At 58.9% G+C, this 14361-nt stretch overlaps 2 protein-coding genes across 3 annotated transcripts in view; one reads left to right on the forward strand and one right to left on the reverse strand.

Annotated features, from left to right (window-relative positions):
• The window catches only part of DEAF1 (DEAF1 transcription factor), a 33303-nt gene extending 29054 nt beyond the window's left edge, over positions 1–4249 (reverse strand). Inside the window, exons 1-2 of the mRNA XM_031942532.1 lie at positions 3560–4249; positions 2283–2380 (exon numbers count right to left, since the gene is read on the reverse strand). Of these exons, the coding sequence (XP_031798392.1) occupies positions 2283–2380; positions 3560–3836 (375 nt within the window). The 5' untranslated portion in view covers positions 3837–4249. The remainder of the gene's footprint in view (positions 1–2282; positions 2381–3559) is intronic.
• Positions 4250–4321: 72 nt separating this feature from the next.
• Positions 4322–11057, forward strand: TMEM80 (transmembrane protein 80). 2 transcript variants are annotated; one of them, XM_031942583.1, is made up of 6 exons: positions 4678–4717; positions 5730–5906; positions 8001–8017; positions 8763–8856; positions 9441–9533; positions 10272–11057. In XM_031942583.1, the coding sequence occupies exons 4-6, from the start codon at positions 8784–8786 to the stop codon at positions 10475–10477; spliced, it is 372 nt and encodes a 123-aa protein (XP_031798443.1). In that variant the 5' UTR covers positions 4678–4717; positions 5730–5906; positions 8001–8017; positions 8763–8783; the 3' UTR covers positions 10478–11057. The 2 variants fall into 2 exon arrangements, with proteins under 2 accessions (XP_031798444.1, XP_031798443.1); XM_031942584.1 differs by lacking the exon at positions 5730–5906 and having other exon boundaries at positions 4322–4717.
• The last annotated feature ends 3304 nt before the right edge of the window (positions 11058–14361 follow it).

Genomic DNA, 14361 nt, shown 5'->3' on the forward strand with positions numbered 1-14361 from the left:
TGTGTTCCAGCCAAACTGTTGCTTGTGTCTTATTCTCTGGGTACAACATGCCAGCTCCCCCTTATGCATCTGCACTGGCTCCCCTCTTCCCCTCTGGTCTGTAATATGGAGCTCAAGGCTTAGTTCCTAGATCATCTCCTACTTGGAAGGTCCCACCTACACCCCAAGCCTCCCCCCACCCCAAACTCTATCATAGTCTCATCCTCCGGATCATTAACTCGTCTGGCAGTGAGGCAGTAAGTGGTGATTAAGAGCCTTCTGGATGCCAGGCACAGTTCCCACCCCAAAGAGCTCCCAGGCTAATGAGGCGAACAAGAACAAACGAGTCAAGATAAAGAGAAACACTAAAAGGGAAAAGGCGCCTTCTACAATTGCTGCTCTACCTTTAATACAGAGAAAGAAGCAGAAATGAAAGCTTCCACATTGATCTGAAAACAAGCAAACGCAAGATGCAGGGACAGTTAGGTGATGCAGTGGCTAGCGTGCCGGAGTCGCTACGGAGGACCGGAATTCAAATTCCGCCTCAGACGCTGAAAAAGTTCCTAACTGTGTGACTCAGGGCAAGCAAGTCATTTACCCTCATTGTCTCTCCAAAAAAAGGGGAAAAAAAGAAAGAAAATAAGTGAATAGAGATCAGGGACTAGGACCTGTTCCTTTTAAGGACTGCTAGGCCCCAGCCCTCCCAGAGTGCCTTGCCCCTGGCCAAGGCACCAGAGTCCAGCTCGTTGGGGCACCCAGTGTCTGACACGGAGAGAGAGACCCCCGGAGACCCCCGAGATGCTACAAGTCAGCTGCATGGACATGTGATGTGATTGGAAGACAATCTTGAACGATAAAAAATGTAATTGATCACGAGATTTTCTTTGCTTTTTTTTCTCAGAAAGGTTCTAAAAACTCTCTTTTTCAAAAGTCTTCTGAGAAATGGTTTTTCAGTCTGATCCTGTGATCTCATTGGTCCAAAGCATTCCCACCTCTTGTACTCCTCCATCTCTCAAAATCAGAGATGTCCAGAGCAGGTTCCCAGTCACACCCCAGTGAGGAGGGGGTGGGGCTGGTCCTTGGCCAGCACAGCTGCCGATTCCTCTAACGCAGAGAAGTAAGAGAAACAGTTCTCTCAGACCCCTACTCCTTTCCAATCAGCATCAATCAATCCAAATTCCGGATAGAAGGCCCCAGAGTTGGGAGCTGCAGATTCTAAGTCACCACAAGAAGTTAGTTCAAGACTCTCCCCTCCTGTTTTGCCTTGTGACGGTGACCAAGCCCAGCGCGGCAGAGGTTACAACCGCTTTCACAGCTCTCCAAAATATGTTCTGTACCTCTGGACTGACAGCTTGTCCAAGAGAAGCCACTTAGGTTGGTGACTGATCACTCGTACCCTTTCCCTGTGCCTCGTCGAAGGGGAGCCTGCCACTTGGGTGCAGACCTTCCTTACCTCACCCAACTTGTGACCCTGCTGACAGTTTTTGCTTATGGAATTATTCTGCACTGACTGGCCACGTCTGGTCCTAGAAAGCCAGGCCCCTGGGAGAAGGAAGCATCTCAGATTGTGAGGAAGATCTGCGCTGCACTTCGGGAGAAGGGATCACAGACCTTTGGACAAAGTGCCATTGGCTCGGAGCTCTGCCTCAAGCTCTGTTACTAGAGGGGAATGATGCTCATCCCCTCAGAAGATGGCCTTTTCCGCCATCTCACAGGCCCATCCATAGCTGTCTAATCAGTGCTATTCCATGTTGCCGAGTGCAGAAGCATGGGGTGGGAGCATAAAGCAGAGGCCTACTTGGAGCCTGATCAGCCCTGCCCCCCCCACACCCACAGACAGACCCAAGGCTCAGCGCTGGTTGGGCACCACCCTCCTCGTGGTGCCTGGCCCTGGTCAGGTTCATCAATCACCTCATATTTACCCCTCTCCGGTTACACACCAGGGGCCTTTGGCCTCCACGACCATCCCAGCAATGAACAGCACTGTGTGACCATAGCGTCTGAAACAACTGCTCTGGCCTAGGCTGAAACCCATGACTTGAGTCCTAAACCTCACTGACACATGACAATGACTGCTACTCCTTCCCATAGGCAACAGCCTTGGGATCAGGCTGCCCTTGGAGGGCTTCTTGTATTTCCCCTGAGAATGACAACACTCCCTGAAGGCAAAGGTAAGGTGGTTAGGCAGGCCTCCAACAGAAGGCTCTTCCTTCAAATTAAGCCGAGTGGAAGTTCCGCCCTCAGTATGGCCCCCCCCCCAGAGTTCAGTGCATGCTTTTGCCAATCTTAGCAAAGTCGCTTACCAGCACGTGCCCTGAGAGAGACGCGGCGCTGGCCACGGAGGTGGTGAAGACGTTGTCTGCGGAAGACTCCACGTTGGCCACAGTTACTGTGGTCACTTCTGAAACAGAGGATACACTCCACTGAATGCTCTGTGGAAGCCAGAAAACACTCCACTAAAGCGATGTAAAAAAGCCCTGTCAGTCTCGGAACATCAGCGGGTCTCCTCACTCCTCTGCTGAGGACATGGGACAAAGGACTGCTCTGGGCCAGGCTAACGAGCTGGCCCTGAGACTGAGGTCTCTGGACAGTGAATGGGACCACACTGTCCCCTCCCCACTCAATACGGCATTACTCGCCAAGCAGCTGTGGCTTCAGAGATCCCTGGCCCTAGCTGGGTCCCCGTCTTCTCCCGGCTACAAATGCCTCAGTGACTCTTGCTCATGGGCCCCCGAGAAAAGACCCTAGAACAGGCTGGCTAAGTCTACAAAGGCAGGCAACACATCCTGGGCCTTCTCGGCAGGTCAGCATGGCTGACGAGACCGGCAACCAGTCATCCCTGTGGCTCAGAGTCAAAGTCCAACAAAACACCCACACAAAACCCAACCTGAATACACCTGGCCGAAAAAACCACGGCCCCACTGGGAGCTCAAGGGGCTTGTCTGATGTCTCGGGGACACCCGTTTCTTTTCTTCATCCAGAAACCCACTTTAAGAAGGGCATGCGTGACAAATCTGCTCCTGCTTTCTACTCAGGAAAGCCTGCTGCGCCCCTCCTGCCCACGGGGTGGGTGACTCCTGGGAGGCGGCCGCCCAAGGCTTCTCCTGGAGAAGACGACAACATCCATCTCCTAAAAGCAGGATTCGGCGTTCGTGGCTGGCGCTCTATGTGGCTTGGGGAAAGCAGTGCCAGGCGCCTTGGCATCCTGGAAAGGCGCCAAGCAAGCCCCGGAGGGACGAGCACCAGGACCCGCCTGAAGCCAGTACGACGCACAAACACGTTCCGCCTCCACTGGGACCATGCACCACCGAGCCCGGGCTGACCCCGCTCAGGGCAAACGAGGGACCCACAGAAGTCTGACAATCTGAGGCAGACCGGGGCCCAGCGGACGTGCCGGGGGAGCCTGCGGGGGTCCCTGTCCGCAGTCCGGCTCCAGCACGAGGCCTGAACCTTCCTCGGGGGAGACGCGTGAGGACGCCAGGCGACCGGCACCGCGTGGGCCCCGAGCTCCTGGTGGGAGCCTCAGCTGAGGGCCGGGGGTGCCAGGATGTGCCGGGGACGGCCCGGGCCCAGCACTTGCCTGCAAAGGTGGCCTCCTCCTCGGGGTCCGGGGGCTCGGGCAGCGCCTGCTCCCTGGCCCCCATGTCCATGTGCCGCACGGGCTCGGACGCCTCCATCACGGCCACGGCCCTCATCCGCCGGGCCTCCCGATCGGGGTCCGTGTCCGTGTCCGTCTCCGTCTCCGAGTCCGAGTCCGAGTCCAAGTCCGGCGCCTCGTCCTCCGAGCTGGCGGCGCCCCTCGCAGCCGCCACGGCCGCGGCCATGGCCGCGGCCTCGGCCGGGTCCGCGTCCTCCATGAGAGCCTCGGGGGGCGGGCCGGGCGGCCCTGGGCCCGGGACGCAGAGACCCAGGCTGGGGCGCCCGAGCGGGGCGGGCCGGGCCCCAGGCCCAGCTCAAGCGCAGGGGACGCCGGGGCTGGCCCTGCCTGGCCCCAAGGAGCCTGGTCCCCAGCCTGGCCCCAGGGGTCAGCTGGGGCAGGGCGAAGGCCGGGGGAGGGCGGGGAGGGAGAGGGGAGCCCCGCCGGGGAGCTGTCAGCCCCGGAGGGGTCACCCAGGCCAAGAAGGGGCCCACCGGGGCCCAATTGGGCCTGGGGGCGTGGCCAGGAGAGGCGGGGGCGGGGCGGGGCGGGGCGCAGGCTTGACAGACAGCCGGCCGAGCGGGCCGAGCCCCTCCCCCTGCCCTCTTCCCTCCCCCTCCCGTCTCCCCGCCCCCCTTCCTTGGGCCGAGCTCGCCCGAAGCGGCCCGAAAGGGCGGCCGGAGGCGGCGGACGGAGCCGAGGCCGCCCGAGCGGACCCGAGCGGGCCCGAGCGCTCCCGAAGCCGCCCCCGCCGCCGCCGAGGCTCCTCCTCACGGACAGGCAGGGCGCCACGAAGATGGCCGCCCCCGCCGCGCTGCCGCGGTCCCGGGACGCACCGAGAGGCCGCCCGCGCGCCCGCGCCCGGGACCAACCGAGAGTTGCCGACGCCAGCCGAGCCCGTCCGAGGGCGACGGCCGCGCGCCCGAAGATGGCCGAGCGGCCGCCGAAGCGCCCCATTGGCTGCGGGGCCGCGGGGCCGCGCCCGCCGCCACTGGGGGCGGAGCCAGCGCGCCTCCGAGGGCGCCGGGGGAGGGCGCACGGGCTGCCGGGATCGGGGCGGACCGAGGGGGGCGGGGGCCAAGATGGCGGCCGGGCGCAGAGGTGAGGCCGCGACGGAGGGCGCCAGAGGGCGGGGAGCCCCGGCCGGAGAGGGGGGCAGGGAGCAGGGCCCTAGATCCAGATCCCGCGTCCGGGGGGGCCGCGGGCGGCCGAGGAAGCCGGTCTGCGGGGGGGGGGGGGGGGGGGGGGGGGGGGGGGGGGGGGGGGGGGGGGGGGGGGGGGGCGCCGCCCCTCCCCAGCTTGGCGCCTGCGCAGTAAGTGCGGCTTCTGGGGCTTCCCGGAGTGAGAGCGAAGCCATGGTTCTGGCGCCTGCGCAGTAAGTGACGCCGCGAGCTTCCCTCGGAATCTTCCGGCTTCCCGCGACTGAGGCACAGCCGCGCCTCTGGCGCCTGCGCAGTCAGTCCCCGAGGGTGCCGCCGCTGACGTGACGCTTGCCCGGCGCCCCGTCCCAGGCAGTTGCGGCTCCAAGGCCTGAACCTCTGGGTTCGAATCCCAGTCCGGCCCCTCCCTGTGACCTTGAGCAAGTCGCACGCTCCTTTGACTCTCAGCTTCCTAATCTGTAAAATGGGTTAGAACTGGGTACCTAGAGAGCCGGAACCTGGGTCTTTGTCCTTTGTTCTCGTGGCGCAGGCGCGGGCCCTGATTCCCCCACCCCGCTCCCCAACCCCTTGGTAGAGTCTTATTTTGTGCATTTCAAAGCTTTCCTCTGAGAAAGGGATCCACCTTTATTAAGCACCTACTGTGTGACAAACATTGCCAACCGCCGCTGCCCCGTGAGAACTTACTGTCTAACTGGGAAGGAGTCCCTATGTGCACTAGCCAACGGAAAAAGCCGGGAGAGAACGGGTGAAGAAGCCCGAGAGCCTCCGGGAGCGGCCCCAGAGACAGTTCCCTGAAGGGCTGGGCCAGACAACCGCCTTCACATAGACCAACACCCTGGGATCGTCCTCTTACCAAGTCCAGTGTTCTCAGTCTTCGGGCTTTCAGGACATCTCTTCCCTTCCTTCCCTCCCCTTCCTCTCTGACTGCTCCTTCTCTGTTTCCTTTACTGGAGACTCCTTTACTCCTCCACATCATAACTCTAAGCATAGGTGTCCCCCAGGGTTCTGTCCTGGGCTCTGGGCTCTTCTTTTTCCACCCTGTTGGCTACTAGGTGGCACGATGGATAGAGCATTGGTCCTGGTGTCAGGAATCTGAACTCGAAAAATCCTGGTTTCAAATCCAGCCTCAGGTATTTACTAGCTATCTGAAATTGGGCAAATCACTTAAGCTTTGCTTGCCTCAGTTTTCTGTTTTATAAAATGGGAATAATATCTACAATCCACAATTGTTCTGAGGATCAAATGAGTAAACATTTGTCAAGAGTTAAGCACATAATAGGTACTGTAGCTCTTAAGATCATCATTTATCTAGTGATCTCATTAGCTCCCAAATTAGAAATATCCACCCTAACCTCTGCTGACCTCTAACTTCCTTTCAAACATTGCAAACTATATCCAGTAGTTGTCTCAGCATGTCCAAAACAAAATTCATCTTTCCCCCAATCCTTACCCTCTTCCTCCTTCCCAGTTGCTGTAGCAAACACCACTCTTCCTGTCTGTGGGCTTCTTGCTCTCTCATCCTTTCCATCTCTAATATGGTACCAAAGGCCGTTGATTTCACCTCTGCATCATCTCTGATCCATTTCACCTCCGTACCATTTCTGGTCCATTGCACCTCTGGTCCATTTCACTTCTGTACCATCTAGTCCATTACACTGTGGTCCCTTTTACCTCTGCAGCGTCTCTGGTGCATTTCACCTCTGCAGTACCTCTAGTCCATTTCACCTCTGCACCATCTCTGATCCATTTCACCTCCATACCATCACTGGTCCATATCACCTCTGCAGCAGCTCTGGTCCATTTCAGTTCTGGTCCATTGCACCTCTGGTCCCTTTTACCTCTGCACCGTCCCTGGTCCATTTCAGTTCTGTACCATTTCTGGTCCGTTGCACGTATGGTCTATTTCATCTCTGCCACCTCTCTCCAATGTGCCCTCTTCTTGCCTCTGATCCTGCTACCCCTCGCCACCTAATGCCTAGCCTGTTGCAGTTGCTGTTGAGACGTCCATCTGCTCAAGTCTTTCTCCTTCTTTCAGACCATTCTCCAGTGAGTCACCAAAGTGTTTCCTCTAAAGGGGAACTCTGTAAAGTTACTCCCTACTTAATTAGACCTGGTAGGTCCCCTGTCGTACTGACCTGGCTGTCCCACCAAGAAGATCCTCCATCTCCCGGCTCTGAGCATTCTCTCTGGTTCTTCTCCTTTTTTCTCTTTGTCTTCTGACCTCCCTGGCTAAGGCCCCTCCTCCTGCAGGAAGCTTTCTTTAGCCCTGCTTATTTCAGGAGCTTCCCTATTTTTTGTTTCCTGTTGAGAGCTTCTAGGTACTTTTGCTTGTTTTCTGCCCCATTAGATTGTGAACTATTGGAGGGCAGTCTTTTGACTTCTTTTGTATCCCAAGTTCTTTGCACAGGGCCTGGCACATAGTAGGTGCTTATTGATTCTCACTGACTGCTCAAAATGTGACAACCATCACAACTGATGAACTGATGCATGAATAAAAAAGTATTTATGAGGTACCTAATGCATGTGGAGCACTGAGGACATAAAGTGTCTATGGATTAATAATCTTTTCATAGAAATATAAACATCAAATTTTGGGCTGGATTGGAAGGGGATCGAAATGGCTATTTCATCATTTGGACCAAGTCCTTGTCCAGAGATTCCTTGAATCTGGTTGAGATCTAATGATCTGTGGTAGAGTCAAAGTGAGGCCTTGTGTTGTATCGGCTAAGACCCCGTCTGGGCTCTCATCCCATGTCTGCTGCAAGATGTTGACCCGCTACTCAGTCTTCATTTTCTCATGTGTGAAAAGGGGCTTTTACCTTGGAGTTCAGAGCTCAAAGGAATGAGCCCCTCTCTTTCACACCCCAGGCTTTCCCCTTGTATTTTCTCAAAGGAAACCAAACTAAAAAGGGGCAGGCCCATAGCCCCGATGTGCACACTCAGATCTACGAGTTGTACCCATACTCGAGGGCCCCATCCGCAGGCAGTCCTTGCTCCCACTCAGGGGAACGTTCCCATGCATCCCCCTTGCATAGTTTTGATTTCAGCATTCCTTTCTCTTTGCTTAAGGATTCAGTAGAAGACGAGGGAACCGCATAGTGGGGCTCCTGGTGTTTAAGTGAGCTAATCCCCAGACTCTGGCCTGGGAAAGCATTCGGGACCCTCGGGGGAGTGGCCGGCAGAGTGCGCTCTCCTGAATTAACTGGCCTGTGTTTTTCTTACAGGAAGATCGTCCATCCTCGTATCCTTCCTGCTCGCTCCCTGTTCTAGCTCTGACTGGCCAGGAGTGGTCCCTATGTGGCCCAGGATCTCTGAGAACTCGGGGTGCGGCTTAGCTGAGGGCTTGGATGGTCCTTCTGGCTTCCTTATCTGCCCAGGAAGCTCAGAGGCCTTAGACCCGGGGAGGGTTAGCTCAGTAGAGTCCCATCAGATGGGCTTCTCGGCCATCTCTAAGTGGAGAGGAAAGGCTCTTATCTCTGTGGTTAGCCTTAGCCCTACCAGCCTGAGGGTGGGCCCTGGCCCTCACATCTGCAAACGGGGGAAATGCTCCCCTCTGGTCTGAAGTGAGGAGTTCTAGCAAGCTCAGCTGCGTTCTTGGGGGGGTTGTGCTACTGGGAAAGGATGAATAAAAAGATATTTATGTCATCTCATCTGCTTTCTGAAAAATTAATGGCAATGAAGGGGTTTTTCCAGTCACGGACAACGGCGAGAGGGGCAGCCGGGCTAGCGTAGGCGGGGGAGAGAGCACGCCCAGGGGGAGGCAGGGGCCACGTGCACAGCAGTGGCATCTGTGGCCAGAGCGCTCGCCTGACCCTTGTGTCCCAACCTGGCAGCCCCGGGGGGGAGGGGGGGGAGAGCAGGGCCGGCCAGCTCGGGCCCCGCACTCCTCTCAGGAGCTGAGCACAGCGGGTGGAGGCCCCCCTGGGGGGGATTGGCCCCCGGGTCGGGGTGATGGCCCCTGATCAGGCTCCTTAACGACTGCCCAGCTCTCCTCCGTGCCGCTGCAGATGCAGTTTCGCTTAAGTGGAATCTATTATCCTGTCTATTTCTTGGTCTCATTGCTGGTGACCTTTTACAAAAGTAAGTTGTTTCCCCGACTGATAAACGGTCAAAGCTTACGACCAGTATTCGGAGGGCAAAAGCATCTGTGTTCTAGGACAAAATGCTTAACTCACTGTGGATTAGAGAAATGCAAATTAAAACAACGCTCAGGTGGGCTAAGATGTCAGAAAAGGATAGTGACAGACATTGGAGGGGAAACAGGAAAACTGGGGCACCGATACATCGCTGGTGGCGCTGTGAATACATCCGGCCGTCTGGGAGCATTTGGGACTCTGCCCGAAGGGCCGTCACACTGTGCACACCCTTTGACCTTCGGGGCCATCCCTGGGCCTGTGTCCCCAGGAAATCACAAAGGAGGGAAAGGGACCCTCGGGCGGGGAAGGGCCGCCCCAGCTGGAGTGGATGTGATTGTCCTGATTATGGACCACAGATCTGTATAGGCAGCTTACAGAGAGATCGCGAGAGATTCACACAGACCGATGCTGAGAGAGCAAAACCCAGGAACACGCCGTTCCCAGAAACAAAGTCCCCGGGGACCCCGGTGACGTGGTGAGCCTCCCGCTGCCCGCCGCCGCCGACCCGTCTGCCCTCTGTCGTTGCAGCGCGCCTCTTCACTTACCCGCCCGCGTACTGGGCCGCCGATGTGCTCCTGCTGTGCAGCATGGGCGGCCTGGAGGCCCTGCGGCTCTACCTGGGTGAGTGGGCTCCGGGCCGGGCTCCGGACTTCCCTGGGCTCTGTTATTAAACCTCAATTAGCTCGTTCAAAGGCCTAACCAGAAAGGCGAGTCCTCCTGGGCTCCTCCCCAGCTTTGGGGCGCTCCTCAGTCCTTCCTCTTCCTGCTCCCCATCTTCCCCACGCAGGTGCCCAGGCCTGGCAGGGAGAGCAGCGGGAGAGGCTTCTAGGGGGCTGGAGGCCGAACAGACCCTGCTGGGGGGAGGCCCTGCTGGGGGGGGTGCTGTTGGGAGGGGCCCTGCTGGGATGGAGGCCCTGCTGGGGGTTGGGGGCCCTGCTAGGATGGAGACCCTGCTGGGATGGAGGCCCTGCTGGAGGGGGAAACCCTGCTGGGATAGAGACCCTGCTGAGTTGGAGGCTCTCCTCTGGGGGGAGTGGGAGAGGGAGGCTGGGGCATGTAATGCCATAAGCTACCAGGACCCCCTGCCCTGCCGGGGGAGGGGTCCCTCATCCACCAGGGCCAGTTGGGGTGCTGGGGGAGCCAGGACTTTCCGTGACCAATGCTGATCCGCCGCCCCCACCGGGAGCCATCTTTGGGTTTCTGTGGGACCTTTGGTAAACCCAGGCCCTTTGCGTCCTTGAGTCGGGGAGAGGTGGTCCGGAAGCCCCCGGCCACATGTGGGCCACGGTGGGGCAGGGCGGCAGGGCCGGGGACGTGCCGAGGACAGGCAATGCTCACGGAGCCCGGCTGCCCTGACAGGCACGAAGGGCAACCTGACGGAGGAGGAGACCCTGCTTGGCGCTAGCCTCCTGCTGACCGTGGCCAACGCCTTCCTGTCTCTGTACTTCCTGCTGTGGGCCACCTTTGTGCTGCGGATCGACATCCTCCTCAATGGGGCCCTGCTGGCCCTCTACGGCCTGGAGGGCCTCCTGCAGGCCGTGACGATTGCCGCCTTTGTCAGCTAGCCTCCACCCCCCCCAGCTCCCATTCTACCCATGAGGAAGGTCTGCTGGGGGCCAGGATCTCCCCCTCGGGGCCATGATCTCACCCTCGGGGCCCGGGATCTCACCCTCAGGGCCTGGGATCTCACTCTTGGGGGGCCGGCTCTTTGGAACACTGCGGAGGAACGGACCACTTGGCGGCCCCCAGACATCGACCGTGAGGCAACTCTTGGGGTCCGGCCTGGAATCGGGGAGCCCCAAGCCCAGATCCAGCCTCTGACACTCCTGGATGAGTCACGGCTGCTGCCTGCCTCAGTTTTATCCTCTGTAAAATGGGATCAGAACAGCCCCCCTGCCAGCTGGGGTGAGGAGCCAAGGAGATTTGTAGCACGCCTGGCACCCAGTAGGCATCTGCTGGGCCCTGGTGGGGAGAGGCCGCACGGCCAGGCTCCTGGGCCCGGGGCAGGTGCCGGGTGAGGGCCCTTGTGGCCAGCGGCAGAGTCTGGAGGAGGAGCCCGGGCAGGCTCCCTCCCCTTCTCCACCTCCGGCCCCTCACATCCAAGGGGGCTTCATACTTTGTTTCCAAATAAAATCTCTGCCCCGGCCCACTTGTCCAGAACCAGCTGGGGGCAACGCTGGGGCTGGGGCTGGGAGCAACACTGGGAGTGTCTGGTTTGGGGGGGGAGTCTGAGGCAGGTTAGGGAAGGGGAGGGAGCCCTAGGGCTGTCGTGGGGGAGGGTAAGACCTTTGACCCCTCACGGACAGCCCTGCTGGATGACCCCCTTCACTCCCTGTTCTTGTCTAGGGCTGGGTCGTGAGGGGTCCGGAGGGGCTCAGCGCGCACCTTCTCACCGTTTGGAGGCTCCTGGTGCAGTCAGAGCCCCAGCCCCTCGGTCAGTCTGGCTCTAAAGGGTCCCCCTGAGGCCATGGGCCACTGGGCCCCCCTCCCTGCCACAGAAACAAAACTCCTTTGAGACCCGATTACCGGGACTTCCCCATGTCCTCGGGAAGAGTGAGCGGAGGCAGAAAAAGCCCCTCGCCTTTGCCCCCACAGAGGAGTGCGCCCTGGAGGGTAAAGGTCAGGGGTCCAGCTTCCAGGAGACCCAGCCGGACCTTGCGCCCCCCTCTGGCCGGCGGACAAAGCCTCCACCTTCTATATCGGCCAAGGCCACTAAAGTGGCCGGATACTCGGCTCCAGGGCTCTCAACGCCCTTGGTACCAGCCCTGCCCTTCCTCCCTCTGCCTCCGGCCCAGGGCGAGACTACTCTCCGGTCAGGGCGCCAGGCCCGGCCCCCCCACTAACGGACTGGCAGGAGGAGCCGGGAGGAGGAGCACCGCAGGCTGGAGGAGCCAGGAGGGGGAGCACTGCAGGCCCCGAGGAGTACCCCGGAGGGGGAAACAACTCTGATCCTGGGGGGGGGGGCCTCGGCCACCAAAGGGATGGGGCAGGACCCAGCAGCCATAGCCCAGGGGGGAGGGGCAGGATCTCCTCCAAGGAATGAGGGGTTGCTTGGATGGGGGGAAGGAGGAAGGGGTGCCCTCTACAGTAATGGGGCCTCAGGAAGGGGGGGCTGGTTCCGGACGGTCTGAGACAGCTGGAAGGTCAGTGGGGAGACGGGAGCAAGAAGGGAAGCTGGGAGAGGGCTGGTGAGATCCCCAAGGGAGTGGTCGGGGGAGAAGGGCGGAGGGGAGAGACTGAGGGCAGTGGGAACCTGGGAGAAGGGGACTAGGGTCAAAAGCCCCACCACGGGAGTTAGGGGGAGCAGGAAAGGAGAGGAGACAGTGTAGACGGGCCTCCGGGAGGTCAGCTCGGGGGGAAGACGAGGAGAGATGAAAGGGGGGGGCGGGAGGGCTCGCCCCTGGTCACCGCAGAGGTCAGCTCGAAGGAGGGGAGGAGGGCCAAAGGCGCCAGAGCCAGGGAGAGCTTGGCAAGCAATCCCGTTGGGTCTAGTGAAAGAGGGCCCGGGGTCCTGGCTGAGAGTGGGAGAGGAGGAGCCCCAGGGAACCTGAGGAGGCTGGGGAGGATGCCCTGGAAGCCGTCTCTGTACCACCGTGACCCCCTTGAGGGAGTCCCCCCTCCCCTGCAGAGGGAGAAGTGGAACGACCGCAGAGACGGTCAGGGATAGGAACGGGGGGAGGGGGGGAGGAGGCATAAAGAGTGAGCTGGGGGGCTTTGGGGATAACTCGCCACCTGGCGGACCGGACCCTGCTGGGAAAATTGGACACCAGTATGGCGGAAAGCAGGCCCTGGCCCACACCTCACACCCTGTGCCAAGATAAGGCCCAAGTAGGTTCATGATCTAGATAAAAAGAGTGAGATTATGAGCAAATGAGAATAAAGCATAGTTTGCCCCTCAGACCTGTGGAGGAGGAAGGGATCTGGCACCAAGAAGAACCAGATCATTACTGATCCCAAAATAGAAAGTTTTTATTAAGTTAAAAAGCTTTCGTACAAACAAAACTAATGCAGACGAGAGCAGAAGGGAAGCAACAAACGGGGAAAACATTTTTACATTCAAGACTTCTGAGAAAGGCCTCATTTCCAAAATACAGAGAGAACTGACTCTCGAAGAATTCAAGCCTTTTTCCAACTGATAAATGGTCAAAGGATATGGACAATTTTCAGATGAAGAAGTTGAAACCGTTTCTAGTCATATGAAAGGTGCTTTAAGTCACTACTGATCAGAGAAATGCAAATTAAGACAACTCTAAGACACCACTTCACACCTGTCAGATTGGCTAAGGTGACAGTGAAAGATAATGACAAATGTTGGAGGGGATGCAGGAAAACTGGGACACTGAGGCATTGTGGGTGGAGTTGTGAAGGAGTCCAGGCATTCTGGAGAGCAATCTGGAATTATGCCCCAAAAGTGATCAGACTGTGCATGCCCTGTGGTCCAGCAGTGCTGCTACTGGGCTTATACCCCAAGGAGATACTAAAGAAGGGAAAGGGGCCCGAATGTGCCAGAATGCTTGTAGTGGCCAGAAACTGGCCAGGGAGCGGGGCCCATCGGCTGGGGAGCGGCTGACCAGGCTCTGGGATACGAATGTGGTGGGATAGTGTTGTTCTCTGTTCCCACGTTCCCTCCAGCGTTCGTCAGGAGCCACTGCTAAGTGAAGTGAGCCCGGAGATCGCTGCCCCCGCCAACAGCAAGATTGTGATGATCAGTCCTGAGCGAGGGGGCTTTTCCCCCCAAGGAGATGATTCGGACCAATTTTGGTGACCTCGTGACGAAGAGGGCCACCTAGACCCAGAGAAAGAGCCGTGGGAACCGAGCAGGGACAAGAAAACATTCTCACTCTTTGTTGTTTGCTTGCATTTTCTCTTTTTTTTTTCATTTTTGATCTGATTTTTCTTGTGAAGCAAGATCATTGTATAAAATATGTGTACACATGGGATAGCCTCAGGGCCAAGAGGAGATGGCGGGGCAGTGTTTACAGAGGTTCTGGAGCCCCTGGGGGGGGAGCCACGGAGCTTCTAGAGCCCCTGGGGGGGGGGAGCCACGGAGCTTCTAGAGCCCCTCTGAGGGGGCAGGTTAAGGGCCTCCCTCCCCCGGGGGCGCTGGGGAGAGCCCCTCTGAGGCGGGGAGGCCGGCGGCCCTCTCCCGCTGGAGGCGGCAGGCAGTCGGCCCTTGCGCTGGGGCCGCTGCGCGGCTCGGCGCCGGCTCCCCCACGAAGGTGTCCCGGGGCGGATGGGCTCCCCGCTAGGAAGGCGGCGCTCCGCCCAAGGTGGCCCGGGGCTACCTCTGCGCGCCGCGCGCTCCCCCCGCTTCCCATTGTTTTTCCTCTTTCCTCCCCGACCTTCCTTCTCGGGCGGTGGCAGCTGGCCGCCCCTCCCGGGCCCTCCCCAGCTGGCTGGGCTAGGCTTTCCGGTTACACAGTAACCTGTTGCTCCGGTTCTCGTCCCA

Source organism: Sarcophilus harrisii, chromosome 6 (assembly GCF_902635505.1).
Source record: "Sarcophilus harrisii chromosome 6, mSarHar1.11, whole genome shotgun sequence".
NCBI lineage: Eukaryota > Metazoa > Chordata > Mammalia > Dasyuromorphia > Dasyuridae > Sarcophilus > Sarcophilus harrisii.